Here is a 17,246-nt window from a genome sequence, read left to right as displayed (position 1 = left end):
TTCGTGTTTGGTTCGTTTACACCCCTAAATTTGCACACCCCCAAACATTTAATTTCATCAACTATGAAAATACCAAAAATTATAAATTCAACCCCTCTAGAAACTTCAAATTACTTTATATTACATATTGTGGTGTTGCAGAGAGAAATGCAATTTCCTTCATGACCGCTAAAAATGGGGGATCTCACATAGTACAGGGTCGCAACAAAACTAAAAGCCAGTCGGCTAAAATAAAAAAGGACAAAAAGAACTATAAAACTAAAGGGGCTTTTACATACATACCAATCAATTCCTATATATTTACATATCTAACATCTAAACTTTGTTTTACATTTCCACCACCCAAATCTTTTACATCCCTATTTTAACTTTTAGGTGAAATACAGCTTTTCATGCATAAGATGGCATATATGTAAGAACTGAAATTTAGATATTACATATGTAAATATATAATAATTGTGTGGTATGTATGTAAATTTTTCGAAATAGACTATAATCTAGTCCGATCCCCAGGCATCATTCTTCATGTTCTGCCTTTCATGTATCCTGTTCCTTCTTGCTTGCTCCTGCTTTCTGAATTCATCTGAGCCAGCACTGTTACTTGGATCGATTCCCATTGCATGAGCGATCAGTCTCTGGGCTGTTCTCGCTGATGTTTTTGGCCTAACGATAGGAGGTTCCAGATCTGCAATTCCGTTGTAAATTAGAATCAATCCAATTAGAAAATATATGTGAGCGAGTAAACAGCATGCTGAAAGTAAAATTGAGCAGAGAAACCTGCAAATCTCTACCTTTTGGGGAGATTTGCGTCAAGATGACATCCTCCTCTTCCAAACGACGCACTTTGAATGGAAATTTAATGCTACTTTGCGCCTCATTAGCTGCCAAAAAAAGTTGCATACTTTGTTCAAGAATTTCATATATATGTGCAAGTAACTACATATCTGACACGCAAACATTTTTTTTTTTTACATTTATACCACCCAAATCTTTTATATCACATCAAAAGTAATACTATTTTAACTTTTAAAAAGCGAAATTTTTCATGCACAGATAAGGTTGCGTGTAAGTAAAATCTAAGATATGAGAAATTGAATGTGTGTGTGTGTGTGGATGAGAAATTGAATGTGTGTGTGTTTGTTTGTGTGAGTGTGGTGAATTGGAACAATGTTTAGGCTTTTCGGTCACGTTGAATCAACTTGTTCCACATACAATAAAACATAAATTTCATCACTAGTGTATAAGATTTCTGGAAGGTTAGTTGAGAGACAAAATTTGATATAGATGTGATACTTTGGTTACATCCGAATAGTCCGAATAGTCGAGGAATTGCTTTACAATTTAAGATCAATGTAAATTACACACAATACATTTTTCTTTGAGGAAAATATTTCACCTTGTAACAAATCATTATAGATTTCCAAGATACAAGATCAAAAATCATGCAACAAAAAAAATATCATTATCAAGTGTTATGCCACATTATTTTTTAGTATTCAATCATGTGAGTTTACTTTTGTATGAGTTATCTTCATGCTTTGACCAATATCCCTAAAACATAACTAGTACATAAGTTTTTAACAACTGTCTACTGTACATTGGATTTTCATGCAAAATAAGAATAATAATACAGTAATTTACATCAGACTACTTACAGCATGCTAAACCGATATGTAATATAGTAAAAGTTCAAGTTAACTTTGAATTTAATCAGAGTCCTTAGTATAATCAAATACAAGGAAACTAAACTTGAATTAGGACAAATGCAGATTGTCATGTGAAAAATACAAACAATCACTCATAAAATTGGCGTTCTAAAAATTAGGAACAGGGTTACAAAAAGACTAAATCATATACTGCAATGAAAAGGTGATTATCAGAATAAGGTAAACATTCGGCATCCTCCCTCCTTGAATTATATAACTTATTCATGTAGGTTCACAATTTTTAAAAATGCTTCATGACGTCCCTTCACTAATAAAACTGCTAACTGAAAGAAAAAATAATCTCTATAAGTTTCTTCAACGATCACGCTGGTGTTTAACATGACTTTATCAAGATCTAGCAAACTTGCATCTTTAGCAAGGCCATCAAACTGATAAACGACGGCCCATATATCAAAACTAATGAAGAATCACATTTTTCTTCATTTTTCATTCAGAATCAATGGGCGCTTTAAGCAGTTAGATATGCCATCACCGCACATCCATAATGATGTTGTTATGGAAAGTAATAAATCTGAACTGTATATTATGAAGCTCGTATATTAGGATGTTGGGAGTTGGGAGTATGTATATATATGTAAGACTATATATATAGGCAACCTAATTAGAGATCGAATTACATTATTTTTTTCTATATTAGACTTATTCCTATTATAGAGAGTTGGGAGTACGTATAAATATGTAATATATATTTTCAATTGTGAATAAGAAAAGAGGAAAGTTTCCCGTTACATGGCATCAGAGCATCGTCGCACTGTTTCATCTGTGTTTGCATCGTTTGACGTCATCTATCAGTTGAACAAATCAATGTATTCAGCTTCGTCATCAACATCCCTAGACGTCTTCAGCTTCATCATCTGCATCACTCGACGACATCATATGCATCGCTCGACATCTTCATCTTCGATTTCATTTGAATGCCTCGCCTACTTTGAATGCCATTTGTAGAGCTTTGAACGATGTCATAGCATTCTCCTAGCGTCAGCTCTGTCGATCAAACAAATTGAAAACTTCGGCATCATCTTCAGCATCCCGAGACATCTTCAGTGCCATTATCTGCATCACTCAACGACGTCATTTGCATCTTCAATTTCGTCTTTTGATTTCGTTCAAAGGCTTCTTCAGTACTGTTCAAAGGCTTCTTCAGTACTGTTCAAAGGCTTCGTTGGCATCATTCGAAGTCTTTGTTGACTTTGTTGGTTTCGTTGGCTTATGTTGTCGGTTTTGTCAACTTCTTCGTCTTTTGTTGGTGTGTTTGTCTTCATTTTCGTCGAGGCAGTTGTCTCCTAAAGCTCGATATCATTCTTCCCAGGAGTTGAACTCACCCTTCGATTCATTCATACTGTTGGATTGATGAAGCCATAGGTGAGATTAGGTGATTCAATCTCCTTGAAAATTTGGTGATAATCATGGTTATGGATCAGAAATATACTACGACATTTTGGTTTCATCGGTGGATAAAATTACAAATGAAAAAGTTAAATGACTTCAATTCTTTTTATTGGAATAAAATTCTGAGACTCTATTTAAAGATTATTTCTCAAAAAAATCAGCTCATTGATAATTCTTCGATTGAAACTAATCGTAATTATTCAAAGTGGATGAGAATTGATGTCAAACCTTTAATACAAATATGCAACTCTATCGAACACAATCAATTTGGTCATATTATATTAATCATTTTGACTGTGTTAAAGATACGATGGAGGAATTTGTATTTGTGTTTTTTGAGAGAATATATTTCTCGAATTTCTTATATATGCAATGAGTTCTATCGAACTGAACAACATGATCAATCACTTAACACATATCACATGTACTTTAAACATGTTTACGAAGAATTGAACGCGCTACTACCCTTCAATATTGATGTTTGAATTCAACATAATCAAAGATAACAAGTAACTATTATGAGATTTCTAGCTAGCCTCAACTCTCAGTATAAAGGTCAGATCACATATATTATCTGACCTTGGATGTACTAATATGAGGGAAGCCTATAAAAGAGTATTGCATACAATTTTGAGTTTTCAGATCTCATTCGTACAATAATCTCATTCGTACAATAACCTAGTACTCATGCTAACCATAAAAATATAGATATTAGTAAACCTCGGTCTCAGAACAATTATAGAAGCGGAACTCCAAATTCTGAAAAAAATCAAAGGTTGAGGATAGTGTTTAATTACTACCATGAATCTAATTATATGAAGAAGGTGTCTCAATAGTTGTAGAAAAAAATTAGAAGGGTTCTAAATCACACTTAGCTAACATGGTTATTATGAATGAGACCTCTTAGAGTAGGACTCTCTCGATCTTTGTAGATGAATATGCTAAGTTCATCAAATTTCAGGAAGCATCCAAAAAATCTCCATCCAGCACTGCCCTTGTTGATTCAAGTAACAATAATACTAATCTTATCTCCTCTTACACACAATGGGTCACTGATTCTGATGTTACAGATCACATGACAAGTAATCCAAAACTCTTTTCTATCTTTTATAAACATCTTTCTTTCGTTATTTTAGCAATTGGATCTACCTCTAATATTCTTAGTTTTGGCACCGTCAATGTTACACCCACATTGCATCTAAATTTTATTCTCAATTTACTAAATTTTCTTTTAATCTTATTTCTGTTAGCAAAAGTATACGTGCTTTTAATGGTTGTATTCTATTCTTTCCCGACCATTATCTATTGCAAGATCTTATGACGAAGAAAATTATTAGTAAAAGAAGAGAATTGGAGGAACTATAAATATTGGATAATAAAGTACCTAGACCAGTAGCCTCTTCAAGCACCTTCTCCTTTAGATTGTGAGTTGTGTCAATTTGCTAAATACCGTCGTTTGTATTATATTCCACAAGTTGATAAAAGAGTAAGTCATTATTTTGAGTTGATTTATTCTGATGTTTGGGGACCATATCCTAATTTATCTAATATATTTCGATATGTTATCACTTTTGTGAATGATTTTTTACATATGGCTTGTTTTACTTTATGAAATCTTGTATTGAGTTACTGTTACATTTTCAATCATTATGTCAAAATTAAAACTTAATTCAATGATTCAATTATAATTCTTTGAAGTGACAAAGCCAGAGAATATTTTTCTGCACCTTTTCAGACATACATACCACAAAATGTGAAGCTTCAAAATCATCCTGTGTTTAGCTCCATCCCAAAATAGAGTAGCTAAAAGGAAAAATAAACATCTTGAGGCTGCTACAGATCTTTTGTTTCAAATGAATGTGCATAAAGAGACTAGGGTTCATGAATTTTCATATTATTTTATTAATCAGATACATTGTACTGATCTACAGAACCACACCCTACCAAGTTTTGGTTCAAAGTAACTCTCTTTCCTATTGAACCACACTTATTTGGGTGTACTTGTTTTCAAGACACTTGTTCACAAGTTTCTAAGCTGGACCCTAAGTCATTAAAGTATGTCTTTCTAAGATATTATCATTTACAAAAAAATGTATCGATGTTTTCCCCTATTAAAAATATTCATGATTTTTACTATGTCACCTCTCATGAACTAACCTCTTACTTTGGTGATTTATCGGTGCCTAAATCCTTACAAGATTCCGATGAGTTGTTAATGTGGGCATCATAATTTTAGATCTTGCTCCAGCTCCACCGTACCTCCACCTCCAATGCCTCAACCTAGACCACCTAATCAATAATGTTAACTTGAGAAGACAATGTCCCTCTGATCTTAGTTTGACACCGACAACATCTTCCTCAGTGGATCCCCCTCCTATTGACCTTAATTTACCCATTGTTCTTTGAAGAGGTAAACATCAATGTGCCTACCCCATTTCCTCATGTTAACTATAACCAGTTACATTCCACTTCTTACTCGTTTGTTGCTTCTCTTGACTTTATCGAGGTTCCAAGACCGTTCGGCAAGTCATATCCCATTCTAAGTGGCGGGCCACAACGTTTAATAAGATGAACGCCTTAATTGAAAAATAAAACCTGGGAACTAATTGATCTACCTTTAGGCAAGAAGGTTGTTGGTTATAAATGGGTATGTGAGTTAAGTTTCATTCTAATGAATCTGTAGCTCTCGTCTAAATGCTCGGCTGATTCCTAAGGGTAATGCACAAACTTATGGGATCGACTATTTGGACACATTCTCTCGGATAGCAAAGTTAACTTCAAGTTACCTATTTTTGTCCATGGTTGCAATGAATAATTAGCCACTGCATCAGCATGATGTGAAGAATGATTTTTTGTATGTTGATCTTTAGAAGAGGTATATCTGAAGAAACCTTCTGGGCTTGTTGCTCAAGGGGAGTCTGAAAAAAAATAATTCATCTTCAAAAGTTTATATATTGATTGAAGTAGAACCCTCGAGCATGATTTGAAAAACTCAGCCAAGTAATATAAGTGTTTGGGATGCAAAAAAATAGAAATGATCACATCATACTTTATAAGCAATCTGCTTCGACAATCATTCTATTGGTGATATATGTTGATGACATTATTATTACTGAAAGTGATGTGTAGAGAATCTTATTATTAAAATTATTTCTTCAAAATCAATTTTACACTAAAGATTTGGGTTTTTAAAGTACTTCTTGGGGATTGAGGTATCAAAGAGTAAGAGGGGTATCTTTCGATCTCAGCAAGATCTCAACAAAAGTAAGTGTTGGATTTATTAGTAAAATTGGGAAATTATTTAGCAGCTTATCAAGGATGGAGAGTCTTTTAATGATCCTGAACAATAAAGTTAGTGAAAAAATTAAATTACCTCATAGTAAATCGTCCTGACATTGCATATTCAATTAGCACTGTAAATCGGTTTGCCTTCCCCCACAATCCATCATTGGTCACCTTTGGAACAAATACTATGTTACATCAAGAGAACTCCTAGACAAGGTTTTTTTATATCACGATCATAGGCATTGAAACATTGAATGTTTCTCTAATGGAGATTGGGCAATTTCCAAGATTGATCAAAGATTCATCACTGAATATTACATATTTGTTGGAAGTAATTTAATTTCATGGAAGAGTAAGAAAAAAAAAACATTGTTATGGTCCAGCATTGAAACTTAATATCAAGCAATGACACAAATCTCGAGTGAATTGATATTGGTCTCTCAACTCTTGAACAAAATAATTTTTAAAATGATAGTTCTAGCAAACCTATTAATTGATAACCAAGTTGTAATTCATAATGCCTCAAACTCTATCTTTCATGAGAGAACTAAGCACATTAAGATAGATTGTCATTTTGTTCGTAAAAAGATTAAAAAAAAATCTAATTTTTATAGCTCATGTGAAGACTGAGGAACAACTAAGGGTTAATTTCATAATGGCAATTTAATTAAAATGATCTAAAGCTCGTTGTTCGTGATAGTTCGTGTTAGATTCGTTCGATAAGAAAGCAAGTCGAACACGAAAAATTTTTTTGATCTCGACTTATAAATGAGTCAAACACAAACTAATCTTTTTTTATCATGTTAAGCTAGTTTTGGCTCCAAATTATTAAATGATTTTAAAAATTTACAAGTATATATATTAATACAAGTGTTGATGAGGCTGAAGAGAAAAATGTTAAAATAAATTAGAAATTTGATTTTAATTTTATAGTGTTATGTATAAGTTTTATTTAGTGTAAATTGAATAAGAGATTCTTTTTATAATTATAAACTTGAGAAAAAAAAAATTTATAAATTTTAATGGTATATTTCTGTGTGTGTTTTGACAAATCATGTTTTGTTTAGAAATTCAAGCCTAAACGAGCAAATCGGGCTCATTATGAAAAATATGATTCGAACAAGAGTTGACTTCGAACACATCCATTTTCAAACGAGTCGAACACAAACAAATATGTAGTCGCTCATATTCGGCTCGTTCACACACCTAACCACAATTATAAGTGCCTCCACCATTAGAACCACCACCAAATTCACCCTTGGAATATAAGTACCCCTATAACATTTTACTTCCTCAAAGCTTTCTCATTAATGGTGATGTTTTCTCTCATCAAGTTTTTGTTTACATCTCCTTGATATTATCTTTCAACTGCTCAGTTGAGAGAGCATGAACTCAAATCCTCATGATTTCTCCTGCATCTCAATCATGTTGATAATTTTAGTATTGATGTGAACGGCCCAATATTTTAAACCTATGAATTTTTCCTTTAGCCTACTCAATTGGATAGGTAGACCCAAAATAATTTTTAACCAAACTAAATTTTGGATTGGGAATATCAACTAGCCCGAACAGTAGCCAAACTGTCAACCCAGTAATTGGTATCAACCAAGTTAGTTATCTTCTGATTGGCATTCGGTGTTGGCTAACATGAATTAAGGTCAGCCAAATGAAAGTATTGACTAACTAGCTTTATGTGCTAATTTGCCTAGTAGAGGAAATGGGTAGACCATTGTTTAAATGGATTGGAATTCGTTCTTTTGAAGAATTAGGCTTTGAGTCAATGAGATATGATTAGCTAATTGAGTTGCTTTGCAGGGTACATCTTGCGGGACTTAGTGTGATTCCATCCAGGCTTGAACATATCACCAAGAGTGCCACAATGTTTTCTATTTTCAAAACACTTCAACAATAGCGAGAGAATAGTTAATAGTCCTCTCCTGCTATCCACCTGAGCCATAGACTACAAGAAAGTTATCACCACATTCAAGAGCACCATTCAGCTGCCAAGTAGATGGCTAACTGACCCTTTGATCTGTAGCACACCTCTGTTATTTAAACCAAAGAACCACAGATGCTAAAGATTACTATTCCATTCATTAAACCTAAAAGTTGTGTAAAAGTCGCAGCCTTGTTACCATCTAAGCAAGAAACCTCCAGCCGACCAAGCAACCGAGTGCTATAGGGAGGTAATTGGCACTAGTTCTACACAAACTACTTTAGGTGAAAATGTTTTCATTTTTTGTAGTACATTCATTGCATAGTAACGTAGACTCCCTAGTTCTCCCTACCCTAAAAATGATGAAGATTATATGATTAGTTGCATTCTAGCATTATTCTAATCTACTTGTAATGAAAAAATCATTAAGCAAAATATTCTTGAAATTAATGAAGAAGACAGTCATATGACTGACTGCCACACAATGTCTAACAAAAGGATAAATGAGAAATTTTCCATTTCCTAATGAGTTTAATCTTACTCTTGAAACCTACGAAAAAATTTTAATACAATTAAAATGTGTTAAAATAACACATTGTTTCAATGAAATGACCAAGAAATCATGCACAACAAATGTGTTGTACATCATATTATTCATCATAAAAATTGGAGTTTAAATCTTTTTCAAGGTCAAATTATTTTTCTTTCTGCTAATTTACAATAGAAATTTTCAATTAATTGCTGGACTTATGTACAAGCCATAATGAAGGCTTTTTCCCTGATTAATAACAAAAAAAAAAACACACTTAGATGTTTATAATCTCAAAAGATATTCTTAGTAAAAATATTCCAATATTGTTCAACAGATGCTGGGACCATTTAGCACTGAACCCAAAAGAGAGAACAATCCCAAATAGTAAACTTGTTCAAGCGCAATGTTTAACTTTTTTCTTCATCGATTGTCAAATTTCATGAATCTGATCAAGAAAAACTATAATTGGTAATGATAATTTTAGCCAGCTTTGCCTTCAGAGGCAATTTTAACTAAAACAGTGGCCTTGAATAAATGATGAAATTTAAAAACATGAAAACATGAGCAAGAATTGATAAGCTGATTAGCTGCTTATTAGTAGATTATTTAAAAAGCTACGGCTACCCCAAACAGACCCTGAGGCTACGAGAGAATAATTGCTTCGTCATAACATATTCTATACCAATTTCACCTTGAAGGAAAAGATATGTAGTTTTATCATTGATGGAGGGAACAACAAGAATGTGGTAGATGGTGGATAAATTGAGCCTCACAACTCAGAGACATTCCTAGCCCCATTCCCTGAAGTGGTTGAAGAAGAACAAATTCAGCATTGAACAGAAGTGCCTCGTAGATTCTTCGATCGAGAACAAACTGCAAGTTCAAATGTGGTGAGACGTGATGCCCATGAATGTCTGACACCTTTTATTGAAGAGACCTTGACAGTTTGATCGTAGGACTCAGCATGACAAGTACTGGAACACCTACTCATTCACTAAAAATGGAAAGTACATGTTCTCTTAACTTATGTGGAGTCTGAGAATATAGGCACTCTTGTCAGCAAAAAAGCACTACCCGGTTCAATTTTCCTGATGATAGAGGATAGCAAGACAGAGGCGTTGATTCCAGACATAGGGAAGTCACTGTAGAGAGCATTTCAAGACATTACGATCGATACCTTACAGTCATGGTCTTCACTGTTAGAGGGAGTGTTGTTTGTTCTTGCATCAAATAAGGATAAACCAAACTAGGGCTACCTTGGGAAAACTGCAAGGCACATGTGGTATCAAGTCCCAGTTTAGTTCAACAGTATACTCGGATTTGATTTGACTGATATGAATGGTTGCTCGTAAGTGGGGGGAGCTCAAGTTTTTTGGAATACAGTGCAGTCGGCTGTGGGATTCAAGTGCTTTTAGGGCCGCAGCCAGAGATCCTTCAACCTCGGGAGGCTACAACAGCATCGTTACCTTCAACGTGCAGATAAAAACTTCGAAAAATGAAGTTGAAGCTCCCACAATCCCCAGCAACTGATGCAGAGCATCTCCAATCATAGGGTTGACTGGATCGGTCGCCACATGAGGTTGCTTGGATTGGTGGATGCTTGAACCGGTTCAACAGGAGGAAAAGGAAGTGTTGATTGACCCTCCTAGAGGTTCAGGGTCACGACCAAAGAGGATTAAGGCCCCATCTTATTACCTAGTACTATATAAGTTGTTTTCTTGGTGTTTATGGTTAGTTTAAGTTGTGTTTTCTGTCAGGACAGCCAGCAGCGTCTCCTATTTTCCCTTCTAGGGTTGTATCCGAGGACAGGTGGTGCTTCAGGTGTATCTCACTTTGAAGTGGTGATTATCCTCCTTTGTTTCCATATCCCTCACACTTGCTACCACCTTCTCCTCTCCTTCCTACAACCATTCAGCCACCTATTGTGGGTGTCTCCATATAGTTATAACTCACGCCACAACTACCTACTAGATTGTTTTCACCCAACTGCAATCGTACAAACTTCAACCTCCTTGTTGAGTTGATCTCTTGTCGTCCCAACACCCCATGTAGCCTTCCAACCGAACCTTCTCAAGCCTTCCTCCGCCTTACCTGTTACCCTTCATACCACCAATCTCTCTTACCAACCTAACTCAATCATCAAACACTCGTCAGTTTCTGACATCTAGCCAAACACCAACTTCCTATCTTCTATACATCCAGCCCTCCACATATACTACTTCCCACTCAAGCCGCAGCACCACAACCTTCACCCTAAGCCCTAGTTTGGGGTTGTGTTGTGATGCTGGTTATTTCCCATTTTCTTGTGTTTGGTTGTAATTGCTATTTGATTTCAATAATAAAATTGGAATTTCTAATTGTTGTATGTTAACTTTGATATCATTATAGCTCTAATTTATAAAATAAATGAATACCTTATGTCCTAGAACAAAAAGAAATGTTCAACCTATTGAAATGTATTTGGTAACTTATGACTAAATTCATTCGTAGCTTAGGAAATATAATGCTAACAAAATAGCCTAATGATAAATGATACATGGCTACAAAATTTGTAAATCATGCATAATATTCAAACAACCAAAACAATATATTTAAAATTTTAAATTAATCATGCATTTAATCTCTATAGTCAATGAATGAAAAATAATTTTCTTTATGTTTCATATCAGCCCATATAGATTTAGTAGTAACAATTTGCCAATAATATTAAGCATATCCAATGAGTCATGCTTTAAAAAATTTGACTCTTTAGGAATCAGCCATATACTAATATTCAAATAGATCTTCTAAATCTTCAATCTAATTTAAGAATTCTCCAAATTTATAAGCTTCGTAAAATGTACTAGCACATTTTAAACCTCGTCTTAATGATGTTGCAATTGTTTGAAATCAAAACTTGCCTATATTTTGTAAAAATTGCATCTTGTTATTATTTTGTTGATTGGCACTAATATGCCCTACTTCTAATTGACATGATGATGCAATATTTGCCTAAAATGTCAAATTTAATCAGGTTGTCTTCTATTTTATGGGTATCTAATGCAAACAAGAAGAGTGCATTAAATCACAAACACAAGTTCAATATTCAATCCAAAAATCATCAAACAAACATTCATCTCTTCTGATGAAAATAGAAAAAAAAAGGCAACAATTAAATAATAACCTAAAGATATTTAGACCACAAGAAAACCCATACTTTGATCAAGAACTCACATGTCAAACAAAAAAATTCAAGTTCTATGATTTTTAACAATGCTCAATAAGGCAAGCAAACTAATAACTAAAACTTAAAGATAGGAAAAAGCAATAAAAAAGAAATCAAAATAGCGATCTAAGTTTCACATTGGTACAAGCAAGCATCCCCAAAAAAGTATAATCTCAAATTGCATCCAAGTCAAAAGAAGAAGAAAACGAAAAAACTTACAAAGATTGAATATTATTGAAAAGCATCCACTTTTTTTATATGCCTCAAAGTCCATATTTATACTCATAAATCCCTCCAATCAAGAACTATTTGAATCAAATGTAGATACCATAATTTGCATCACAAAGAGCAATTGAGTAAAAATCGTTATAAAATAGCCAACAAAAGTAATTAACAGAACAACTAGGGAGCTAAAGCTAAAGAGAAGAAAAAGCAACCAAAACGCTAGGTATGATCCAAAATTTGTGCCTCAACTAAAGTACCAAAAGTAGTAATTTTTATCATAGCCATGACCCACATCGATGGGCAATTAATGCCCATCAACACCATCTTGTACAGCAAGTCAACAAGACAATTAAGACCTAGTAGCAAACCAAAAACAACCACAAACCTAAAAAAATCAAATCAAGCATCCAAAAAGATCAAAACCCAATCAATCAAAACATGAAAACAGTTCAAAATGGATGGGAGACAGGCCTAAACGTTAGAGAACGTAGAACATTGTCATAGGGTTCATAAGCATGTTTATCAAGAAAAACCAAAATAGAAAAAAATAAAATTGAAATTTCCTGAAACTAAAAATAAAATAAACTATTAACATAACATTAACTGAAGTAATTGTAAATACAAAACATATAATGTCGATTTGTGTCATGCTCTCAACGTCCTATAATTGCTCAATGCAAACACAAGGAGCCAACTGAAGTGTTCGCTAGAGCAAAGATGTTAAAAAAAATGAAATGGCTATATCACTATAAACTAATTTTATGTTTGAGTTTTTTTTGAAGTGAATGAAGTGATGAAGCCACATTAATTTAAGTGGAGAAAATTTATAATTTTTTAAGTTCCAAATTATTCCGAATTCAACTTTCTTTGCAAATAGATATAATAAACGAGTGTAGTAAAAAACTTATGTTTTTTTGCGCATCTAGCATATGGATAATCCAATCTTCTTTAATATCTATTCCATCCTCGTCAAAATTCATGCTCCATTTTCCATCAATATAGTAGTAGATCTCCATCTCCTTACCGCTCATCTTCTCCATTCTCAGTATTTACTACTCAAGAATTTGAAGCTTTAGTACGCACAATTTTGTTTACTTCTAATTTACAACTCTGGTTCTCTAGCTCTTTATGAATTATGTGGCATCACCTCATGTCAAAAAATAGACATAAAAAACAAACCAATCTTCTATACATGAATTATTATCACTAATCTCATCAATGAAGGAAAGGCTCCCACCTCACTAACAAATGCCATTAGACAAAACACTCACCTAGACATTCGCAAGTCTTCTTGAGGTTTATCACTTGAGAGATATGAGGCGCTGAGAGCTAGCCTTAATTTTTCTTGCATAAGGCCCTAATTGGTCTTTAATGATATTAAGGATATACCAAAAAAAGCATGAAAGCGTAGAAAAGTTTCAATAGATTAGAGTATTTAAGAATACCACTAAAAATTGGAGCAGATATCAATTCCTTTTTGTACTCTATGCCTTTGTTTAACCTGCTGTTCTTACACTATTGGTGTCAATTAAACAATGGAATTAGATTGTTTTCTTTCTATAAAAAGTATGTCGACAAGAAGTCATTGAATATACAATGCTAACAATCTACAGCTAATAATGTACTACTTATGACACACAAATCACAATTTGTTTATCTACTTCTTGTACCTCAATTTTCCAATCAAAACCATGTAGCCTGAATGGCATAATGCTCCAAGAAACAAGTCATCAGTTATGGGATAAAAAAGAGCAACTATTTTCATAAATATGTGCATTCCATAATCATAAAAAAGGTTAACATAAAGAAACCAACAACAACAACAAGCCTTTATCACACTAAGTGGGGTCGGCCACATGAATCCTTTTCCCCCATTGCATCCTATTATCACATTATCATTTAATTCTAATAAATTAAGATCATTTTTATACAATATGCCCTATTCTTTTGAGGTCTACCTTTGGCTTTCTTAATATAAGTCGAATCTAAAACATCTAATCTCCTAACTGGATCATCTGATGGTCGACGTTTAATATGACCAAAGTATCTAAAACGACTTTCTCTACTTTTGTCTGCCACTGGAGCTACACCAACCCTATAAAGGCCAACATTCTGCGTCATAGAGCATTGCAGGTTTCACCCCCATCTTATAAAAGTTTCCTTTCAATCTAAGCAGTACTTTTCTATCACACAATAGGCCCAAAGCATTCCTCCACTTCAACCAACCAACTTGAATTCTACTAATAACACTTCCATCTATATAATCATCACTTCAAACAAGAGACCCGAGATATCTAAAACGTTCACATAATTTAATAATTTAATCACCCATAGTTACAACTCTGTCACTAGAGCTACAACTACTAAAATTACATTTCATGTGTTCGGTTTTAGTTCTACTCAAACAAAGGCCATTAGACTCCAAAGTAAACCTCCATAATTTAAGTTTTTCCAAAGCTCTTTCTCTAGTCTTCTCCATAAGAAGGATATCATCAGCGAAAAGCATACATCAAAGTACATCCTCCAGTAAATGTCCAGTAAGAGCATCTATAACTAAAGCAAAAAGATATGGGCATAAAGCAGATCCCTAATGTAATCCAACTGAAATAGGAAAGTATTTGGTCAATCCTCCTTCTGTTCGAACACAAGTAATTGCTCTAGTATACATATCTTTAATGACTTGCATACAAGTCATATATATACATATCTTTAATGACTTGCATATAAGTCATATAAACACCTTTCTTCTCTAGAACTTTCCAAAGGATATCTCTTGGAACCTTATGTTAAGCTTTTTTTGAATCAATAAAATTCATATGTAAACCCTCCTTATTCTCTCTGTACTTCTCCATCAAAAATCTCAAAACTATGAGAAACCATGAGATTCAATTCCTGTACACCTTATTCTCCACAAACAAGATCCAATATCAACAGTAACAGAGGAAAAAACTAGACCTGATAATATATCATATCAAAAATTAATAAAACAGCAGAAAGCTTGTATTTAACTTAAATGTAGGGCGTAGAAGCATTTTTTTATAATGGTTGTGAAAATAGAAGAATATCACATTATCATGAATAAAATGTGCATGTAAAAAGATCATGAATGCAGCCCGTAAACACTTCACATGTATATACCGTTCAAATCTAAGAAAAAAACTTACCAATAGATGGCGTTCGAAACACTGCAAGTGCAACTGTATCATTGACCCATCTAATAACAAAACCACGCTCCCTGAACTTGTCAAATAGCATCTCCAATTGCGTTGTTCGAGTTGTGGGTGGGAAATCATATAAGACGATAACATGGCTGGTACCATACTTTGCTGAAAACAATTAAATCAATATCAATTAAATCCCAGCCCTATCCAAACACAGAACTTTAGATACTCACAATTCCTTAGTGTTCTAGATTCGTCTTCCAGAGGGCTAAATCTGGCATCTTCATCTTCAGAAGAAAAATTGTAGCCAGCGGCAGGACAATCATCCACCTGGTCACAGTATAGCTCATTCTTTCTGTACAAGAAAGATCCTCTCCCTCTGCGTCGCCTAGATGCACTAGGCTCATCCACCCTTAAAATGTCTGATACTGCTCCTTCGACATTCTGCGCAAAGAGCAAAGCTTCTCCCGACGACATCCCACGATCGGCAATAGCCTCCCAACCTATCACGCAAGAAAAAAAAAGTATCTCAAAGAAGTTCTAGTCAAGAAACCGGAGCAGAAATCCAGACTATGCAAAAACAGAACAGCATGCGATACCTTCCTCGTCGTCTCGGTGTTGATTTGAAGATGTTGCATTCAAATTATCCTCCAGCCGCACGAACGACTCTCCACCAGAACCCGAGTCGCTTTAGCCACATGGAGAAATAAATCAATCGATAACATTATGGTGAAACAAAACGAGGAAACCCTAGTTAACTTACCCAGGCCTTGGCGGCTCAGAGTGATGAGCGTTAACACGGTGGAGAAGGGCGCGAGAACGGATCTTGTCGGCCTTGATGGACAAATCCTTGGAGGATTGTAGGTCGGCAAGGTCGCTAAGAGCGGTGGCAAGCTGGAGCTGGACGCCTGGTTCCGGCGAGGAGACGGTCAGACTTTCCAGCTTCAATACGACGGATTCCAATAGGAAAATCGCCCTATCGACGTCGCCTTTGTCGACGAGATCCTCCACAGCTTCGCTCCAACCTTCGACTTCATCAACCGCCATTGTTGTCTCTATTCTGGAAGAGAGAGTTTCTGAGTGGACGAATTTTTTAGGCCGTCGTTAAGGGCGAGCATTCGGTGAGTTCGGATCGAATCAAATCTAAATTCATAATCCAAAATTTCAAATTTTTTATAAAATCAAACTGATGAAATTGAAACTTGATTCGATTTAAATGGCTACATTAAAAGAAAATCAAATTTTAATTATTTATTATAATTTTGCTAAGAATAAGTATTATAAATTGAATAGCTTATCCATATTAGATTGATTTAATTTTTTGACTCCTATATTTATTTCAATCAAACATTAAATATAATAAAAATTTTGATTTTCTTAATTTATTTGAAATGAAATTAAAATATAATTTTTTTTTAATAAAATGTCGGTTTGTACGATTAAATGAAAATTAAAATCAAACTGAAAAATCGAAAATCAAATATTGAAGTTTTTAAAATTTAAAATCAAAATGAAATTTTAAAACCGCATCGAACTAGCCAAACTTGATCAGTTCGGTTCAGTTTTCGATTTTGAGCAAATAATGCACTCCCCTAGTCGTTGTCTGTATAGGCTTGCCAACACAGTGTTTGGGACATTTTGTTTTGAGCTTCAGATTATCAACTAGTTTTATTTGGGGAAATAAATTTTTTACTGTTTTTTAAAATTTTGTGATAACAATTTATTTTTAACAACCACATATGTTAAATTGTGATGACTATAAATATAACAGATTGTTTATATATAT

General features: G+C 34.1%; 1 protein-coding gene across 1 annotated transcript; it reads right to left on the bottom strand.

Moving 5' to 3' along the window:
• Positions 1-428: 428 nt before the first annotated feature.
• On the bottom strand, positions 429-16,569 carry LOC110019488 (coiled-coil domain-containing protein R3HCC1L). Its single transcript, XM_020717154.1, has 6 exons — positions 16,224-16,569; positions 16,060-16,148; positions 15,694-15,963; positions 15,464-15,625; positions 792-881; positions 429-685 (listed from the first exon to the last, which is right to left on the bottom strand). Exons 1-6 carry the CDS (start codon positions 16,505-16,507, stop codon positions 498-500), a joined length of 1,083 nt encoding a protein of 360 aa, XP_020572813.1. The 5' UTR covers positions 16,508-16,569; the 3' UTR covers positions 429-497.
• Positions 16,570-17,246: the final 677 nt, after the last annotated feature.

This window comes from Phalaenopsis equestris, unplaced genomic scaffold (genome assembly GCF_001263595.1).
Source record: "Phalaenopsis equestris unplaced genomic scaffold, ASM126359v1 Scaffold000060, whole genome shotgun sequence".
Classification (NCBI taxonomy): Eukaryota; Viridiplantae; Streptophyta; class Magnoliopsida; order Asparagales; family Orchidaceae; genus Phalaenopsis; species Phalaenopsis equestris.
Note: the sequence above shows the minus strand (reverse complement) of the source record. Positions and strands in the feature narration are given on the sequence as shown.